Below are 17107 nucleotides of genomic sequence, written 5' to 3' on the forward strand. Positions count from 1 at the left end.
TGATGCGCTGAATGATGAACTATAACATGTAGTCAAATTTATTTGATTCAGTTTTTTTGGTGTGATTCATTTGGTGCCCTATTTTGAATAAAGTGAGGGAACAATCGAATGTGTCTGCGCCGGAGGTCACTTTAGGATCATGGTTTTGGGGGTTGTTCACAGCTAGAAATCGTGTGTTCTGGTGTGTCTCAGTCTCTCTACAGGGGGAGCACCAGCGGCGGTTGTACAAAGACTTGATGAGAAACTACAATCCTCTGGAACGCCCCGTTTATAATGATTCACACTCGCTCAGCGTTCACTTCAGCTTCAGTCTGATGCAGATCATGGACGTGGTGAGGACACAAACACATACACAGGTCACGATGTTCTTGAAATGTGCCATGTTTCCGAGTGTAACTTGCTTACCCATCAATAATTCATTAGATGGCGTAAAGTGTCTCTATGTGACAGGTGGCTGAAAATAAGAGGGCTTGATGATGTCATATGAAAAGGAAAGTCGTTTGAGAGGCGGAGCAAAGTATTACATTTTCTCTCTCTAGTCTCAGTCAATGCTCGTGCACATCAATGCTCGTCACACTTTGATCTCATTAATGATATGATAATGATATGTGCTGTCATGCTCACATTTATTCAGCTTTGAAGAGATTTGTTTACACTGAAATTGCAATGTCGTTCCAAACCCGTTTGATGTTGTGTTTTCCTGGAACGCTAAAGATGAATATTCTGTCATTTCTGACCAACATAAACGTTCCTCATTTAATCAAAATGGTTTCGTTTATCTGAGCAGTACATGGTGACTTTTTCCTCCATTTGCCATCTGATCAACTAACACTGGGCTTGATTCGATAATTCTGATTGTAAAAAAAAAACATACACAAACACACACACACACACTCACACACACACTCACACACACACTCACATACACAAACACACTCACACACACACTCACACAAACAAATACACACTCACACACACACTCACATACACACTCACATACACACTCACACACACACTCACACACACACACTCACATACACACTCACATACACAAACACACTCACACACACACTCACACAAACAAATACACACTCACACACACACTCACACACACACTCACATACACAAACACACTCACACACACACTCACACAAACAAATACACACTCACACACACACTCACACACACACTCACACACACACACTCACATACACAAACACACTCACACACACACTCACACAAACAAATACACACTCACACACACACTCACATACACAAACACACTCACACACACACTCACACAAACAAATACACACTCACACACACACTCACACACACACTCACACACACACACTCACATACACAAACACACTCACACACACACTCACACAAACAAATACACACTCACACACACACTCACATACACAAACACACTCACACTCACACAAACAAATACACACTCACACACACACACTCTCACACACACTCACGCACACACACTCATGTAGTGTTTCCATGTTTTATGGGGACTTTCCATAGACACAATGGTTTTTATACTGTACAAACTTTATATTCTATCCCCTAAACCTAACCCTACCCCTAAACCTAACCCTCACAGAAAACTTTCTGCATTTTTACATTTTCAATAAAACATCATTTTGTATGATTTATAAGCTGTTTTCCTCATGGGGACCGACAAAATGTCCCCACAAGGTCAAAAATTTCGGGTTTTACTATCCTTATGGGGACATTTGGTCCCCACAAAGTGATAAATACACACTCACACACACACACACACACACTCTCTCACATATACAAACACACTCACACTCACATACACAAACAAACACACACACTCACACACTCGCATACACAAACACACACACAAACAAACTCACATACACAAACACACTCACACACACACTCACATACACAAACAAACACATACACAAACACAAACACACATACACAAACACACTCACACACACACAAACAAACTCACACACTCACACACTCACATACACAAACAAACTCACACACTCACATACAACAAAAAGGTCCCCCATTTAGTCTTAACAGACTGTAGGAGCAAGTGCTGTTAGCGAGCACCTATGAAGGCCGGAACAGTACACAAGGGGGTGGGTGGCCAGCACCACACCCGACTGCCTTTGTCTCCCCAGTGGCGATGTTTTACACACCGCACCAGACACTCATTTTAGGCTGAGTCGACCTAGGGGAGGCCCGGGACCGGTTCAGATAATCATCACTGGTGTTGGCCATGAGCGAGAACCAAACTCAGGTCACCAGGTTCATAGCGCAGCACGCTAACCGCTACACTCACACACTCACATACACAAACACACTCACACACACACACTCACACTCACACACACAAAAACAAACAAACAAACACACTCACTCTCAAACACTCTCACACAAACACACACTCATACACAAACAAACTCACACACACACACAAACTCACACACACACACACACACACACACACAAACACATTCACACAAACACACACTTGAATGAACTGGTGACACTATAACACAGAGCCTTTTTTACATTTGTCAAACACAATAAATCAATTCTAATGCTGAACTCACACACACATATTGAGTGAGACAATAACACACTCACAATGCAGAACACACTTTTCCCCCAAAATGTGCTTATTTGTATATGCAAATTAATGTTACAATTTAGAAATGTACATGTAAATAAGAACGCAAAAGAAATGCATAATTGTATTGTTCTTACTTCAGGGAAGAAGAAATGGAAACATCATCATCATCATCATAAATGACACATCTGACCGGTAAAAATGACAGCGAGTTAAGAGACCCCCCATAAGGCTGAACATTTTATAAGGCTTAATCAAAGCTAGAATAATAGAAACATTAAAAAAAAATGTAATTAGTGCGTGGACACGATGTGGGATTGTACATTATCTGTCCCAGTTTCCAAAAGTAATCCGAATGAGATTTTTGTGCATCAAACGAAGTGCAAAACCAGACCATAATATCTCAATCGTTCTATGGCGTTTGTAGCTGACGAGCTTTTAAATGTTTTATTCCATTTTCAGGATGAGAAGAACCAAGTTCTGACGACAAACATCTGGCTTCAGCTGGTAAGACGTTCTCTGAGTTTCCTGCACCAGCTGAGATCTCAACGATTTTAACAGTAAAAAATTCTAGTAGTAAACTACATGATCACAGGAAAACTCGATGTTGCTGGCGAAAGTTCCAGTATCCTGAAATCGACCCCATTCAGCCGAATTACTAACTACCTGTAGCTCCACCTCCTATTGCGCATTGTTGCATCAATTCAAATGTATTTAATTTTCCTGTAGTGCTACTTATGCCGAGCAGCTCCAGAGACGTGGGTTCTGGTCCCGTGGAAACCAGGAAGTAATCGCGTTCACATAATCAACAATAAGTGCAACACGGAGGTTGCATTTCCGCTCTAAAATGCCATTTTGATCTCCACTGACGTTACGTTTAGGGTTTGGGCGTATTGCTAATCAAATATGCATTACGCTTGATTAATTTTCAACTAAAAAAACTCGCTTTTGTCGCCACCCTGTGGACATTTCATCCATAAACTGGAGCTGAAGCATGCTCTTATGTTCAACAACACTTCCAGTTTCGACCACTGGGGGCAGTGGTTACAATATCAATAAACACAGACTGATTTCAGCTGAAGAACTTTCGACTGACAGTCGCAGAAGGCACAGTCAGATCAGTCTTTTATGATAAATAAACATCAGATAGCCACAGTCTGCGGAGGATGACAGCTTAATAGATTTAATGCGCATTGCAATGAATATGCAACCTATGTGTGGATTTGTCAAACTCACACTTAGACTTTGCCAAACGTTTAAAATAATATACAGTCTTGGGTGGTAGAAAGAACTGTAAGTGTGACACATGGACTGTAAAAAAAGATGGCCGACGCCCCTTCGCTCTTTTCCATTGGTGAGAACTGAAGCCGCCAGTGTCCCGATATGGCGCTGACATCTTGGGACTTGAGTCTACGCAGTTGCGATTTCGGGACCAGACCTGCGCAGTAGTGAGCAGGAAGTAAAGCCGCGAAATCAAGGCCCCGCCCTCACTCGCTGAATCAATCGCAAGGACACGCCCCTGCACTTTTGACTTTTGACTTATGACGGTGTGAAATAATTAATTATAGAAATTTAGATATTAAATTTAAATCTCCTCAGTCCTCCGAAGATCCCGAAAAAAAGTCAGTTGGCGCTTCAGTGACTTCACTCAGAGAACCTGTCAATCACAGCTGTCAATCATGATGTCACAGCAGCGTTTTTATAGCATCAAATAACTAAAAACAAACTTATTTTGAAAACAAACACTTGAAATGACATCAACGTGATAGAAACGACAGTAAATGACAGAAACTATCTTTGGAAAAAAGATATGTGAAGTGTAATTTAATTGTTTAGTTGGTCTCACGTCCCGTTGAATAACATGGGGAGGCGGGGTTTATGACCTATACTAGGACCAGCCACCGGGGGGCGATCGAGACGTTTTGGCTTCACTTTTGAGGGCTTGTGCGGCACACTTGGTGTGACACCTCCAAAAGAAGAGGACAAGATTTCGTTAACAACAGTTGTGATGTCCCCTACATGTATTGAGTTAACAAACTCCAATAAAGCCAACTCGAACTAGCAGCCTTCCATAACCTGTGCTGGTTTGAGCATATGTTGTCCTCGTGAGCTGGCACGATGCCATTTTATACATTCTTTATCATTGCTTGACCCATATTGGATTACAGCATCTCTTTGGCTCAGCTCTGTTTGGTCTACATTAGGAAAATTAAAGTCCACTATCTAAAATCATTACAGATGAGATTAATGCCAAAGGGACCAGCATGATAAATACAATGCAAACAGAAAATCAAACATTCTAGTAAATGTTTTGATGGTGCCAAAACGATCGTGTCCTTTGCCTTAATGTCTGGTTTCTGTCGAATCCAACTGACGAGGCTCCAATTTCCACCACAGTTAAACCCAGAAAATGATTTACCGTGAACACAGGTTACCAGCCTCTGTGTGGACAGGAAAGACATCTTTTTTCAGGTGAAGTGTGCCTCTAGTGGCACCAAATGGAACTGCAAAATTATCTTATGATAAGCAATGCTTATATATATATATATATATATATTTGTCCTAATTTTTTAAACATGTAATTCTGGTTTTGTTCACTGAAGCTCACTTTGAAAAGCAAGCACTAAAAAAAAGAAATTCTCTAGCATATTCCATCACAATATACAGATCTGAAATGTAGGGGGCGCTCTAACGCAATTTAGATGTGCTCGTCCATAGACATTCAGTCTAATGTTATGTTCAAGCACCACCCTCATTATTTCATTGAATATCTCGGCCTCTGAGTGGACTACAAGCTCAATCTAGGTGTCATTAGAAAGCTGGGACCCTCCCCTTTGCAATGATATACAACATTTTATCATAAATCATTGAAAATATATTTTTCTGATGATTTGTTTTGCATGCTTTGATGGCATATTTTGTTCTGGACATCTAATATATAACATTGGATTTTTCACCCCAGCAAACTCACAGACAAGAAAACAATGGCTAATTTTTTAGGTAAAAGCAGATATAAAGTTTTTAGCTATTTGAGGTTTACTGCAGTAGTTATCGAAGCATAAAAGAGACTGTGGCAGGACGGAGGGCGGTGCCGGGTCATGATCGTACACACCCGGTCCCGTATTAGGCTAATCAAGCCTCCCGAGAGGGATAAAGGTCGACTGCAGAGGATCGTGCGGGAGAGAGAGATCGTTTACGGACGTCCGTCATGTGTGTCTTTGTGTCCTTGTGTTTAAGTTTTATATTAAACTATTATTTATATTAACAAGCCGGTTCTCGCCTCCTCCCTTACACTGGTGCCGGAAACCCGGGAAGGAGGAGGGATACGCCGTAGTAGAGTTCTCGGCACTACCATCCACCCCAATGGAGCAGCCGCATCTGCCGGGGGACGAGGAGCCCAGCTGCCTGGAAGCGGACGATGGCTGCCGACCGCGAGGGGAGAAGGGGCTCCTAACCGACCGCCTGGAGCGGTCAGGGCCACTGCCAGGGGCGCAGGAGTCGCCTACCTGCCGCTGAAACGCGGCAGGGTTTAAGACCACCAACCGCGAGCGGGGAGGGGCTCAATGCCGACCGCCTGGAGCGGGAGAACCGCTGCCGGGGCGGGGGAGACCCCTTATGTTCCCCAAGAACGCGGTGGGGCGTTCCGTCCGCCAGGGGCTGGAGTACTGCCTCTGATCCGCCCGGAGAGGCGCGGCTGTCGTCCGATAGAGGGTGGAGGAGTGGCCGAGGAACAAGCTACGGCGTATCGGAGAGCTGGCGAGTAAGAGTTTTTGTTTTTTTCATCTCTCTCTCTCTCTCTCTCTCTCTCTCTCTCTCTCTCTCTCTCTCACACACTGTCGCTCTGCATTGGCCTTTTCCCTCTCTTTTAAATTTTACAGTGTTTTTTTGGGGGGGTACTACACTGTACGTCAGGCCGGGGGCTCCCCAGCCTGAGAGAACGAGGGAGGAATGTGGCAGGGCGGAGGGCGGGGCGGGGCCGGGTCGTGATCCTAATCGCATCATAATCGTGCAGAGTAGCTCACATGGGATACTTTGACATTCAAGTTTTGATGACAAACCGATGTCATTCTGAAGATGTTTCGAGGTTACCTGAGGCCACATTGTTTTTCACGTCAGCTATTTTTCCCCTAAACATGCACACATACATTTAATTAACTGGTTATCAGAGCTCTCTGCAGAAAATAAGCAGGATGCCCTCAGTCTTCATTAAGATTGGGAAGACGCTAACACAGCAGCATCCAAGTAATCTCTCTCTCACTCTCTCTCTCTCTGTCTCGCTCTCTAGCTGCTTCATATATTTTTTTAAATGCATTTTTGTTCATTTTTGTTCATTGGCAGTTTATGTATATGGACTATCCAATAATACAAGAGAAATCCCATAGATGTACATGGAAGAAGAGACCCGAGCCATATCCTATCAATACATACTACAATCTACTTAGAAACACCCTAGAAACCACCTAAATTCATTATAATTTTCTTACTGATAAGCGGATCTGTTGTATGTAAGGAGGAGGTTGGATTTATGTTTCAAACTGAGCGCTAGCATAACCGCTTAGCTGGAGGATACGGAGAGGAAACTGGATTAACCACCCATACAACATCCATCCTGCTTACTTCCACGTTGTTGCTTAAAATAGTCACGTTTTACTTCCAGACATGCATTGAAGACAAAAGCAATTACACATATGAGACAAACTCCAGTTCTCTCTAATAAGACATCTTCCAGATTATTTCATTACATCTGATATGAGACAGAGCCCACGACCGGACGGCATGTCTGTCTAAGAAATCTAATTTATTATTGCAGAGAGGCGTCATGTCAGATGTCACATGACCAGTAGAAGTATCCAGACTCGTGTTTTCAAGTTTTATGGTATTTGTTTATGCGTGTTTTGTGTCTTTTTATTAAGTTGTCATTTAGGAGAGACTTTCAAAAATGCTCTGCATTACTGCATACAGCGATGAGCCAAAATATTATGACCACCTGCCTAATATGCTGTCGGTCCTCCACGTGTCGCCAAAACAGCGATTCGGGGACTTTGACGGGTATTTGAAGGCCAAGTCAACACTTTGAACTCTTCATCATGTTCCTCAAACCATTCCCGAACAATGTGTGCAGTGTGGCAGGAGTGCATTATCCTGCTGAACGAGGCCAATGCCATCAGGGAATACCGTTGGCATGAAGGGGTGTACCTGGTCTGCAACTATGTTTAGGTAGGAGGCACGTGTCACATTGACGTCCACATGAATGGCGGACTCAGTGTTTCCCAGCAGAACATTGCTCAGAGTATCTCACTCCCTTCTCCGGCTTGTCATCTTCCCACAGTGCATCCTGTTGCCATTACTTCCCCGGGTAAACGGCACACACGTACACAGCCGTCCACTTTCGATGGTGGACAGGGGTCATCATGGTCACTCTGACCGGTCTGTGGCTACACTGTCCTATACGCGAGCTGGCTGTGATGAACTGTGTGTTCTGACACATTCATCCAGTAACTATCATTAATATTTTCTGTGACTTGTGCCACAGTAGACCTTCTGTCGGTTCGGACCAGACGGGATGTCCTTCATTGCCCTCGCCCATCGATGAGCCTTGGGCACCCAAACACCCTGTCGCCGGTTTGTGGTTTGTCCCTCCTCGGATCACTGTCGGTAGGTACTCACCACTGCTGACCGGGAGCACCCCACAAGCCTTGTCGTTTCAGAGACGCTCCGGTTCCGTCATCTGGCCATAACAGATCTGGCCCTTGTCAAAGTCACTCAGGTCTTTACTCCTGCCTATTTCTCCTGCATTCAACATATTGACTATGAGCAGGGCTGGATTGGTATTCTGGCATATTGGGTATTTACCCAGTGGCCCGACACACTTTGGGGCCGATCAGGGGCGGACTGGCCATCGGAAGAACTGGGCGGGCCGGCCGCGAAATGGGTCGAATGGGCCACGATAAGCTGAAATGTGGTGCCGCGTTATTCAAAACAAGCCACAAAACTGCCGAATGATATGCCGAAGTGGGTGGCCCGACACACTTTGGGGGCCGATTAGGGGCGGACTGGCCATCGGGGGCCCGACACACTTTGGGGGCCGATCAGGGGCGGACTGGCCATCGGGAGAACTGGGCGGGCCGGCCGCGAAATGGATCGAATGGGCCACGATAAGCTGAAATGTGCTCCCGCGTTATTCAGAACAAGCCACAAAACGGCCGAGCGATATGCCGAAGGGGGTCTGTTGCTGTGTAAAATCCCGGGCCGATAACTCTTCCCAGTCCACCTCTGACTATGAGAACTGATTTTCGCTTACCATCTAATCTACCCAACAAAATTCGTAATGTTGCCAAAATGAGACGTTTACAACTGAAAACTGAGGTTTCAATCTCACACACATTAATGTGGACGTGGCCTTAGTTCAACTGTTTTAAGGCAGTTGGTTGGTGGTTATTCATGCGTTGACCCAACACAGTACCAAAATTGCCTATTGCAAAGAAAGTCAACAAATATTGATAAACATTAAGCTACCATGAACTGAACGGGTCCAACAATAAACAAAATAAAACCAATTGTGACGATCCATTAAAGAAGCTTTATTTTATAGGCTCTTTAGAGCACTTACAGACTGTAAACAGTAGGGTGTACTTGACTCTCGTGTTTATCTGTTGTAGTATTGGACCGATCACTATCTGCGGTGGAACACCAGCGATTATCCCGGCGTGACCACCGTCAGATTCCCAGATTCTCTCATCTGGAAGCCGGATATACTGCTGTATAACAGGTAAGCAGAACAGAAGTGTTTATGTTTCAGCTGTCAGTATTCGCAAAGGAACACAAACATTGCTTCAACAAATAGCTTTAAAATACTGTTGTTTACCACAAAAAACATTTCGACTCAACTTTACAGCTCAAGTAGTAATACACCAGTTTTAACAGAATATTTAATAATTATAAGCTTCACATTTCTGCCTTTAAACCCTCTAAAAATTGGCCCCATTGACTTCCATTGTAACCTCGATTTTTGCTTTTGTTAATACAAATGAGGGGCAAGTCTAAACACATTTTTTTGGTAATAAACATTATGCCACAAATGCTGTCAACTGACCTCAACTTGTGTTAATTAAAAGGGAGAAAACGAGATAAAGTCACAATACTCATGTCGTTTCGAGGTCGAGCAAGCTCTTGTGTAACAACTTCAGTGACTTTGTCATCTTTGGCAGCTTTGTGGAGTCTTAAATAACGACGATTTACACGGCTGACTCGGGACTGTGCACCGACACATGCTTTATGGTCTTGTTTGTCCTGCTAAAGTTGCAAGGTTAAGCCCTTCCAAAGTGCTGCACTACCAGTCACACTCGGACACACCTACACATATTTATCATGACTGTACAGTATTACACAATTTAGAGTAATGGTAAAGTCTAGAAGTATAAGAACTCTGTTGTAACCGGGGTTGGGAAGTAATGGAATACATGTAATGGGATTACATATTTACAATATGTAGATATTTTGTTCGTTTAACAGTGCCGACGAGAGATTTGATGCCACTTTCCACACCAATGTGCTCGTCAACTCATCGGGATACTGCCAGTACCTGCCACCAGGTAAAATAAAAACAATCTCAATTTCAGGATCATTGTTGAGGCATGTGATTAAATGTAAAATACTGTAGGTTTGTTACTTGCAATTACAAGAATGAGGCATCAATTCAAGTGTGTTTACCTTTTCTTGTGGCCCGACTGATAGCGTGTTGTAAGTGACATGGGTTCTAGTCCCGCGGAAACCAGGAAGTTGGAAGTTCGCATAAAAAACGACGAGCGCAATTCAAAGGTTTAATTTGCGCATTCTGTCTCACGCACAGTTTTGAAAGTATACCTCACGCGGATGAACGCGAATGGACGTGTTCGATACATGCACAGTATGATTGCTTTGTTATATGCTACCAGACATTAGAGGGCAGCACCGAGTCGTGTCATTTACTGGACATCCACACTGAAGGATAAAGAAGAAGAGAAACTGAGGATCTGCCATTAGAGGAAACAAGAACAACAACAAAATGATGGAGAAGGATATGTTCTTCGACTACTGCTTAACAGTACAGCCAAACATATTGGTGCATATTGCCACCTAGTGGACTCGGTCAACCTTGCGCAACCTCCGCGGACGTCCGCGCACAGTGTCCGCATGCAGCTAGATAATTCCGTCACGCGGACTGTGCGTGGACCATCGCGGAACGCGGACAGGCAAAGTATTCTTTGGGCTTTAGGGTTGGGATTTGGGTGTTTTATTAAAGCTGAAGTAATTTCCGCAACACTAGCGCCACCGAACGAAATGGCAAAAATAGACAATGTTCTCAAAACAGCTTTCTGAATACGCCTTTCGTCTGCTGTTGTTCAAACAGTCAGATAGTCCCACCCCCCAGCTCACGCCATTGGTTGAGTAATGTTGTTGGGGGCGTTAAAAACAAACCAGAATTTTTATAGCACCCCAGAGACACAGTGTTTACAGTTTTCAAGACAATTAAACAATGAGTGGCTTAGTTATAGTTGCCTGCATATTAAGGTATAGGAGAATGTATTTTAACACAGAAAAATAACATTTCAGCTTTAATAAAATATGCATTCCTGTTGACTTTGTTACTTTATTTACAACTCGCTTTTGGCGCCCCTCTGTGGACATTTCACCCGGAAACCAGAGCTCACACGTGCCTATACGTTCAACAACACTTCCAGCTCCGGCCACTGGGGGCAGCGATTCAATTTTCGGTAAGCACAGATTTCAGCAGAAGAACTGTACAGAGCATTTGATTGGACAAATATGTGTTTACGCTCCTGCAAACAAGTTGAGTCATCAACGTTTGGACGGATAAAATCTGCGACGAACAAGTCTACACACGTTTTCGATATTCAGAGTCTTTCAAAGTGACCTTTGAAAGACGTACTGTGAGAAAACAATCGTTCACTGACAGAAATCAGTACAAACACACACCACACACACACACACACACACACACACACACGTTGTGTTTCCATGTTTTATGGGGACTTTCCATAGACATAATGGTTTTTATACTGTACAAACTTTATATTCTATCCCCTAAACCTAACCCTACCCCTAAACGTAACCCTCACAGAAAACTTTCTGCATTTTTACATTTTCAAAAAACATAATTTAGTATGATTTATAAGCTGTTTTCCTCATGGGGACCGACAAAATGTCCCAACAAGGTCAAAAATTTCGGGTTTTACTATCCTTATGGGGACATTTGGTCCCCACAAAGTGATAAATACACGCTCACACACACACACACACACACACACACGCGCGCGCCTCACCCCACATCAAAGCAAATTTACAGACCGTTATTTGATGAAGAAGCATTATGGGATATGTAAATCAGCTGAATACAGTGAACGGACAGTCATTCCCAGGGGGTCGTTTGGAAAGATCCGGAAGGCCTTATTACTTGGAGCCGTAATGGGAGAGAACAGGATAGGGCTCGGAGGAGAAACCGAGCAGAGCGGTTTCAGACTTTGAGTGATGAGGAATAAATTGGATCCACAGACTGCTGTCTTCGTCTTGAATCAAAGGCCGTCTTCCTGTCATCCAATGGGAGCTTCTCTCTGGCAGTGTTTGGAAAAGCATACTATCAAAGTATACAGTATGCACAGTGTGGACATTTTCTGTTTGCAATGAATATCTGTATGACTGATCTTAAATGTGTAGTATACTTCAGTACACACTAATGTTTGAAATGCATTATTACCTGTAAGGAGCCGTTCCCCCAAACACGTTTTTGAGTCGGTCTACACTGTTTTTCAATTGTTTTTCCTGATTAAATATGCACTCGACAGACTTTGACCGTTGCTATCACTGTTTTTTCTCCCCAATTTGTAACGCCCAATACGCAATGCACTCTAAGTCCTCGTGGTGGCTTAGTAACTCAATCCGGGTGGCGGAGGATGAATCTCAGTTGCCTCCGCGTCTGAGACCATCAATCCGCGCATCGCGGAGACTCACAGCATGTGGAGGCTCATGCTTTTCTCCACGATCCACACACAACTCACCACATGCCCCACTGAGAGCGAGAACCACTAATCATGACCACGAGGAGGTTACCCCATGTGACTCTACCCTCCCTAGCAACCGGGCCAATTTGGTTACCCCATGTGACTCTACCCTCCCTAGCAACCGGGCCAATTTGGTTACCCCATGTGACTCTACCCTCCCTAGCAACCGGGCCAATTAGTTTACCCCATGTGACTCTACCCTCCCTAGCAACCGGGCCAATTTGTTTACCCCATGTGACTCTACCCTCCCTAGCAACCGGGCCAATTAGTTTACCCCATGTGACTCTACCCTCCCTAGCAACCGGGCCAATTTGGTTGCTAAGGAGACCTGACTGGAGTCACTCAGCACGTCCTGGATTCAAACTCACGACTCCAGGTGTGATAGTCAGTGTTTATTGTATTACTTTGGATAAAATTGACAAATAAAAATACACGTGGCTCTATAGTGCCAATACTTTACAGTAGTCGCAATGGCCATCTGACATAGCCTCACCCAACTGGGTAGATGACATGGTGCGATGACCTGAAGTTAGTAAAATTGACAAAACGGTTGTTGTTCTCCATCTGGATTGCTCATTTTGGTAGTTTTTTAATTGCTTTTTATGGAAACAATAAAACAGTCCGTGGCAATCAGAATCATCATGGTTCAATCAATCATCTAATGGTTGGGTATTAGTTTTTAGTGCTAAAACTAATATTGGTCTTAACGAACCCCAAATTGAACTAATGTCTAACATCGCACCTGTTTCCCAGGTATCTTTAAGAGCACATGCTACATCGACGTGCGCTGGTTTCCATTTGACGTTCAGCGGTGTGATCTGAAGTTCGGATCGTGGACGTATGGCGGATGGTCTCTCGATCTGCAAATGATGGAGGCGGATATTACCGGATACATCGCTAATGGCGAATGGGACCTAGTGGGTAAGTTTAGGTGTGTTTTATTGGGGGGCTTTAGCCCCTGCAACAAGGGAGCTTTTCCCGTACCATCAACAAACACTATCCTTTCACTTATTGGACAGTTATTAAAAACTTTTGATTTAAGCACCTTGAACAAAACTGAAAATGACAAACAAGTACTGCATTTTGTCTAAAAATAAATGCAATAACATAAGAGATTTTCATTAGTTACATTATATAAATTAGCAATTTTCAAAAATTATGAAATAATCACATTATTTCAAAATCTACCTTTAGACATTACATATGATGAACTCATGAATTAGGAAAACTTTTCAGACTAGGCCTATACAAAATTCATATAATTATGAATTTAATTTGGAAGAAAAATTATAGGAGGTCTGGGTATCTCAGCGAGTATTTACGCTGACTGTCACACCTGGAGTCGTGAGTTCGAGTCCAGGGTGTGCTGAGTGACTCCAGTCAGGTCTCCCAAGCAACCAAATTGGCCTGGTTGCTAGGGAGGGTAGAGAATAGCGTGAAGCCTCCACACGCGCTAGGTCTCCGTGGCAACGTGCTCAAGTCACTTGATAAGATGCGCGGATTGACGGTCTCAGACGTGGAGGCAACTGAGATTCGTCCTCCGCCACCCAGATTGAGGCGAGTCACTACGCCACCACGAGGACTTAGAGCGCATTGGGAATTGGGCGTTCCAAATTGGGGAGAAAAATAAAAAGATAAATTATAAAGAATATTTTGTATATCATTTTAAATAACTAATTATAATTATTCAAATACATTACATCATATACATAAATTGTGGTAGCAAACAAGTAAAGTATTTAGTAAATAAAAAAACATCAAGGTCCCAACTGCAGGAATGTTAATTATTATGCAGCTCACGTATGGATTAATTGCATAAATTGATTTAACACACTATATTTCATATAATTAATCACATTAAGTGGCCGTTAGATATTCATCTGTCCACAGTTAGACAAATTGTCTATAAATGGTGGTGATTTAGTACTATAGGTACTCTCACTAGAAGTGGCCGTTAGATATTCATCTGTCCACAGTGAGACAAACTGTCTATAAATGGAGATGATTTAGTACTATAGGTACTCTCACTAGAAGTGGCCGTTAGATATTCATCTGTCCACAGTTAGACAAACTGTCTATAAATGGAGATGATTTAGTACTATAGGTACTCTCACTAGAAGTGGCCGTTAGATATTCATCTGTCCACAGTTAGACAAACTGTCTATAAATGGAGATGATTTAGTACTATAGGTACTCTCTCTAGAAGTGGCCGTTAGATATACATCTGTTCACAGTTAGACAAACTGTCTATAAATGGAGATGATTTAGTACTATAGGTACTCTCTCTAGAAGTGGCCGTTAGATATTCATCTGTCCACGGTTAGACAAACATGCAGCACTACATATGCAGTAATAAGAGCATTGAAATAACTGATGAAAAACCGAAAGTTTTTCATCAAGATGTCCTACAGGATAATGTCAGGGTTGATGTGTGCCAGCTGAAGCTCAGTAGAAGTTGGGTGATGCAGCAGGACAATGACCCAAAACATCAAAGTAAATCCACTAAAGAAGGGCTCCAAAATAAAAAATCCACCTTTTAAAGTGTCCCAGTCAGAGCCCAGACCATAACCTAATAGAGATGCTGTGGAATGACCTCAAGAGAGCCGTTCACACCAGACATCCTAAGAATATGTCTGTGCTGAAGCAGTTCTGTGAGGAAGAACGGTTCAAAATTCCTTCTGAACATTGTGCAGGTTTAATCCGCATCTACCGGAAAGGCTTGATTGAGGTTATTCCTGCCAAAGTAGGATCGACCAGTTATTAAATCCAAGGGTTCACTTACTTTTTCCACATCACTATGAATGTTTAATGGGATGAGTTCAATAAAGACATGAAAGATTATAATTGTTTGTGTGTTGTCAACGTAAGCGCATTTGAGAATTTGATGAAGATGAGATCACATTTTATAACCAGCTAATTCCAAGGGGTTCACATACTTTTTCTTGCCACTGTATGTGTGTATCCTACTTATTATGTAGCTTTGCTGGAAATGAGTTGCCTGACCTTTAGAATACAAACTGACCAATCACAATCAAGCATTCCAGAGAGGAGATGGATGCTCTTGGTCACCTGTGTGTGTGTGTGTGTGTGTGTGTGTGTGTGTGTGTGTGTGTGTGTGTGTGTGTGTGTGTGTGTGTGTGTGTGTGTGTTTCAGAGGTTCCAGGCAGAAGGAATGAGAAGTTCTATGACTGCTGTAAGGAGCCGTACCCTGACGTGACCTTTACCGTGGTAATGAGAAGGAGAACACTGTATTACGGGTTAAATCTTCTCATCCCGTGTGTTCTCATCTCAACTCTCGCCCTGCTGGTGTTCCTGCTGCCCGCAGACTCTGGAGAGAAGATCTCACTTGGTAGCACACGCAAAACACAAGATCAAATGATGTGATATTTCAGGAGAAAATGTTTCTATCGACAGATGGAAATGAGTTTGTCCATGAGAGTTTGTGTGTAGATTGTCCTGCTCAGGTGTTTAACGGGTGTGTTGTTGTCTGCAGGTGTGTATTTGCTTCTTAAATAGTGTGTTGTGTGTTTTATGATAAGTAGGTTTCCGTTTGAATGCCGCAGACAGCAGCAGCTGCAACACAACAGCGTATAACACACGGCCCGTGTCCTTCATTTCATGGTGTCTTAGTTCTGTGTGTGTGTTGCACATTTAAGCTTTGAAATGTTCAGAATGAAATAGCTCAGTTTATTGCACTCTAAACAGTGTACCGATACTGTTAAATATAGTATGTTAAGTGTCATGCAAATGTTTTAAACAGTAGAATGTTACATTGTTGCATTCTAATTAGAATTTTAAACCATAACAAATCTGATTGACGTGTCTGTGAATTGTTGCGCTGACATCCAACTAACAATTTCTAGTTTCCAGAACGTTCTGGGAACGTTTGTTTTTAAAGTCACAGACATTCTAACGTTCACTTTAGGTTTGGAGAATGTTCCCCTAACGTTCTTCTAACCTCCATATTCAGGTGTTTCTGAAAAATAATCAAATATATGAAATATAACAAATATAATATAAAAAAATTTGATTGATTAGGTTGTCAGACAAAAACGTCCCTGCAACATTCTGAGAACGTTAGTTTATGGTTATAAAAGTAAAACCTAAAAATAACCATTAGAGAACGTTCTGTATATGTTCTTTTTAGGTTGTCAGACAAAACCTCCCTGCAACATTCTGGGAACGTTAATTTTTGATTATAAAAATAAAACCTAAATGTAACCATTAGAGAACGTTCTGTATATGTTCTTTTTAGGTTGTCAGATGAAACCTCCCTGCAACATTCTGGGAACATTAGTTTATAGTTATAAAAATAAAACCTAAATGTAACCATTAGAGAACGTTCTGTATATGTTCTTTTTAGGTTGTCAGATGAAACCTCCCTGCAACATTCTGGGAACGTTAGTTTTTGGTTATT

The 17107-nt window shown here is 42.6% G+C and overlaps 2 protein-coding genes across 6 annotated transcripts in view; both read left to right on the plus strand.

The window, feature by feature from the left end:
- LOC127638174 (neuronal acetylcholine receptor subunit alpha-7) overlaps positions 1-17107 on the plus strand; it is a 320680-nt gene that overhangs the window by 3391 nt on the left and 300182 nt on the right. For 4 of the 5 annotated variants that reach the window (XR_007969845.1, XR_007969844.1, XR_007969843.1 and 1 more), the window contains exons 2-7: positions 193-332; positions 3095-3139; positions 9292-9401; positions 10145-10224; positions 13444-13611; positions 15845-16039. Coding sequence is in view for 2 of the 5 variants with exons in the window: in XM_052119590.1 (XP_051975550.1) it covers positions 193-332; positions 3095-3139; positions 9292-9401; positions 10145-10224; positions 13444-13611; positions 15845-16039 (738 nt within the window). In the remaining 3 variants the exon portion in view is untranslated. Of the gene's footprint in view, positions 1-192; positions 333-3094; positions 3140-9291; positions 9402-10144; positions 10225-10627; positions 11386-13443; positions 13612-15844; positions 16040-17107 lie in introns of those variants that run through there. The other variant, XM_052119591.1, reaches the window with a different exon arrangement.
- LOC127638166 (histidine-rich glycoprotein-like) overlaps positions 4271-17107 on the plus strand; it is a 137451-nt gene continuing 124614 nt past the window's right edge. Inside the window, exon 1 of the mRNA XM_052119581.1 lies at positions 4271-4506. The gene's annotated coding sequence lies outside the window, so the exon portion shown is untranslated. The remainder of the gene's footprint in view (positions 4507-17107) is intronic.

This window comes from Xyrauchen texanus, chromosome 46, assembly GCF_025860055.1.
Source record: "Xyrauchen texanus isolate HMW12.3.18 chromosome 46, RBS_HiC_50CHRs, whole genome shotgun sequence".
Taxonomy (NCBI): Eukaryota; Metazoa; Chordata; class Actinopteri; order Cypriniformes; family Catostomidae; genus Xyrauchen; species Xyrauchen texanus.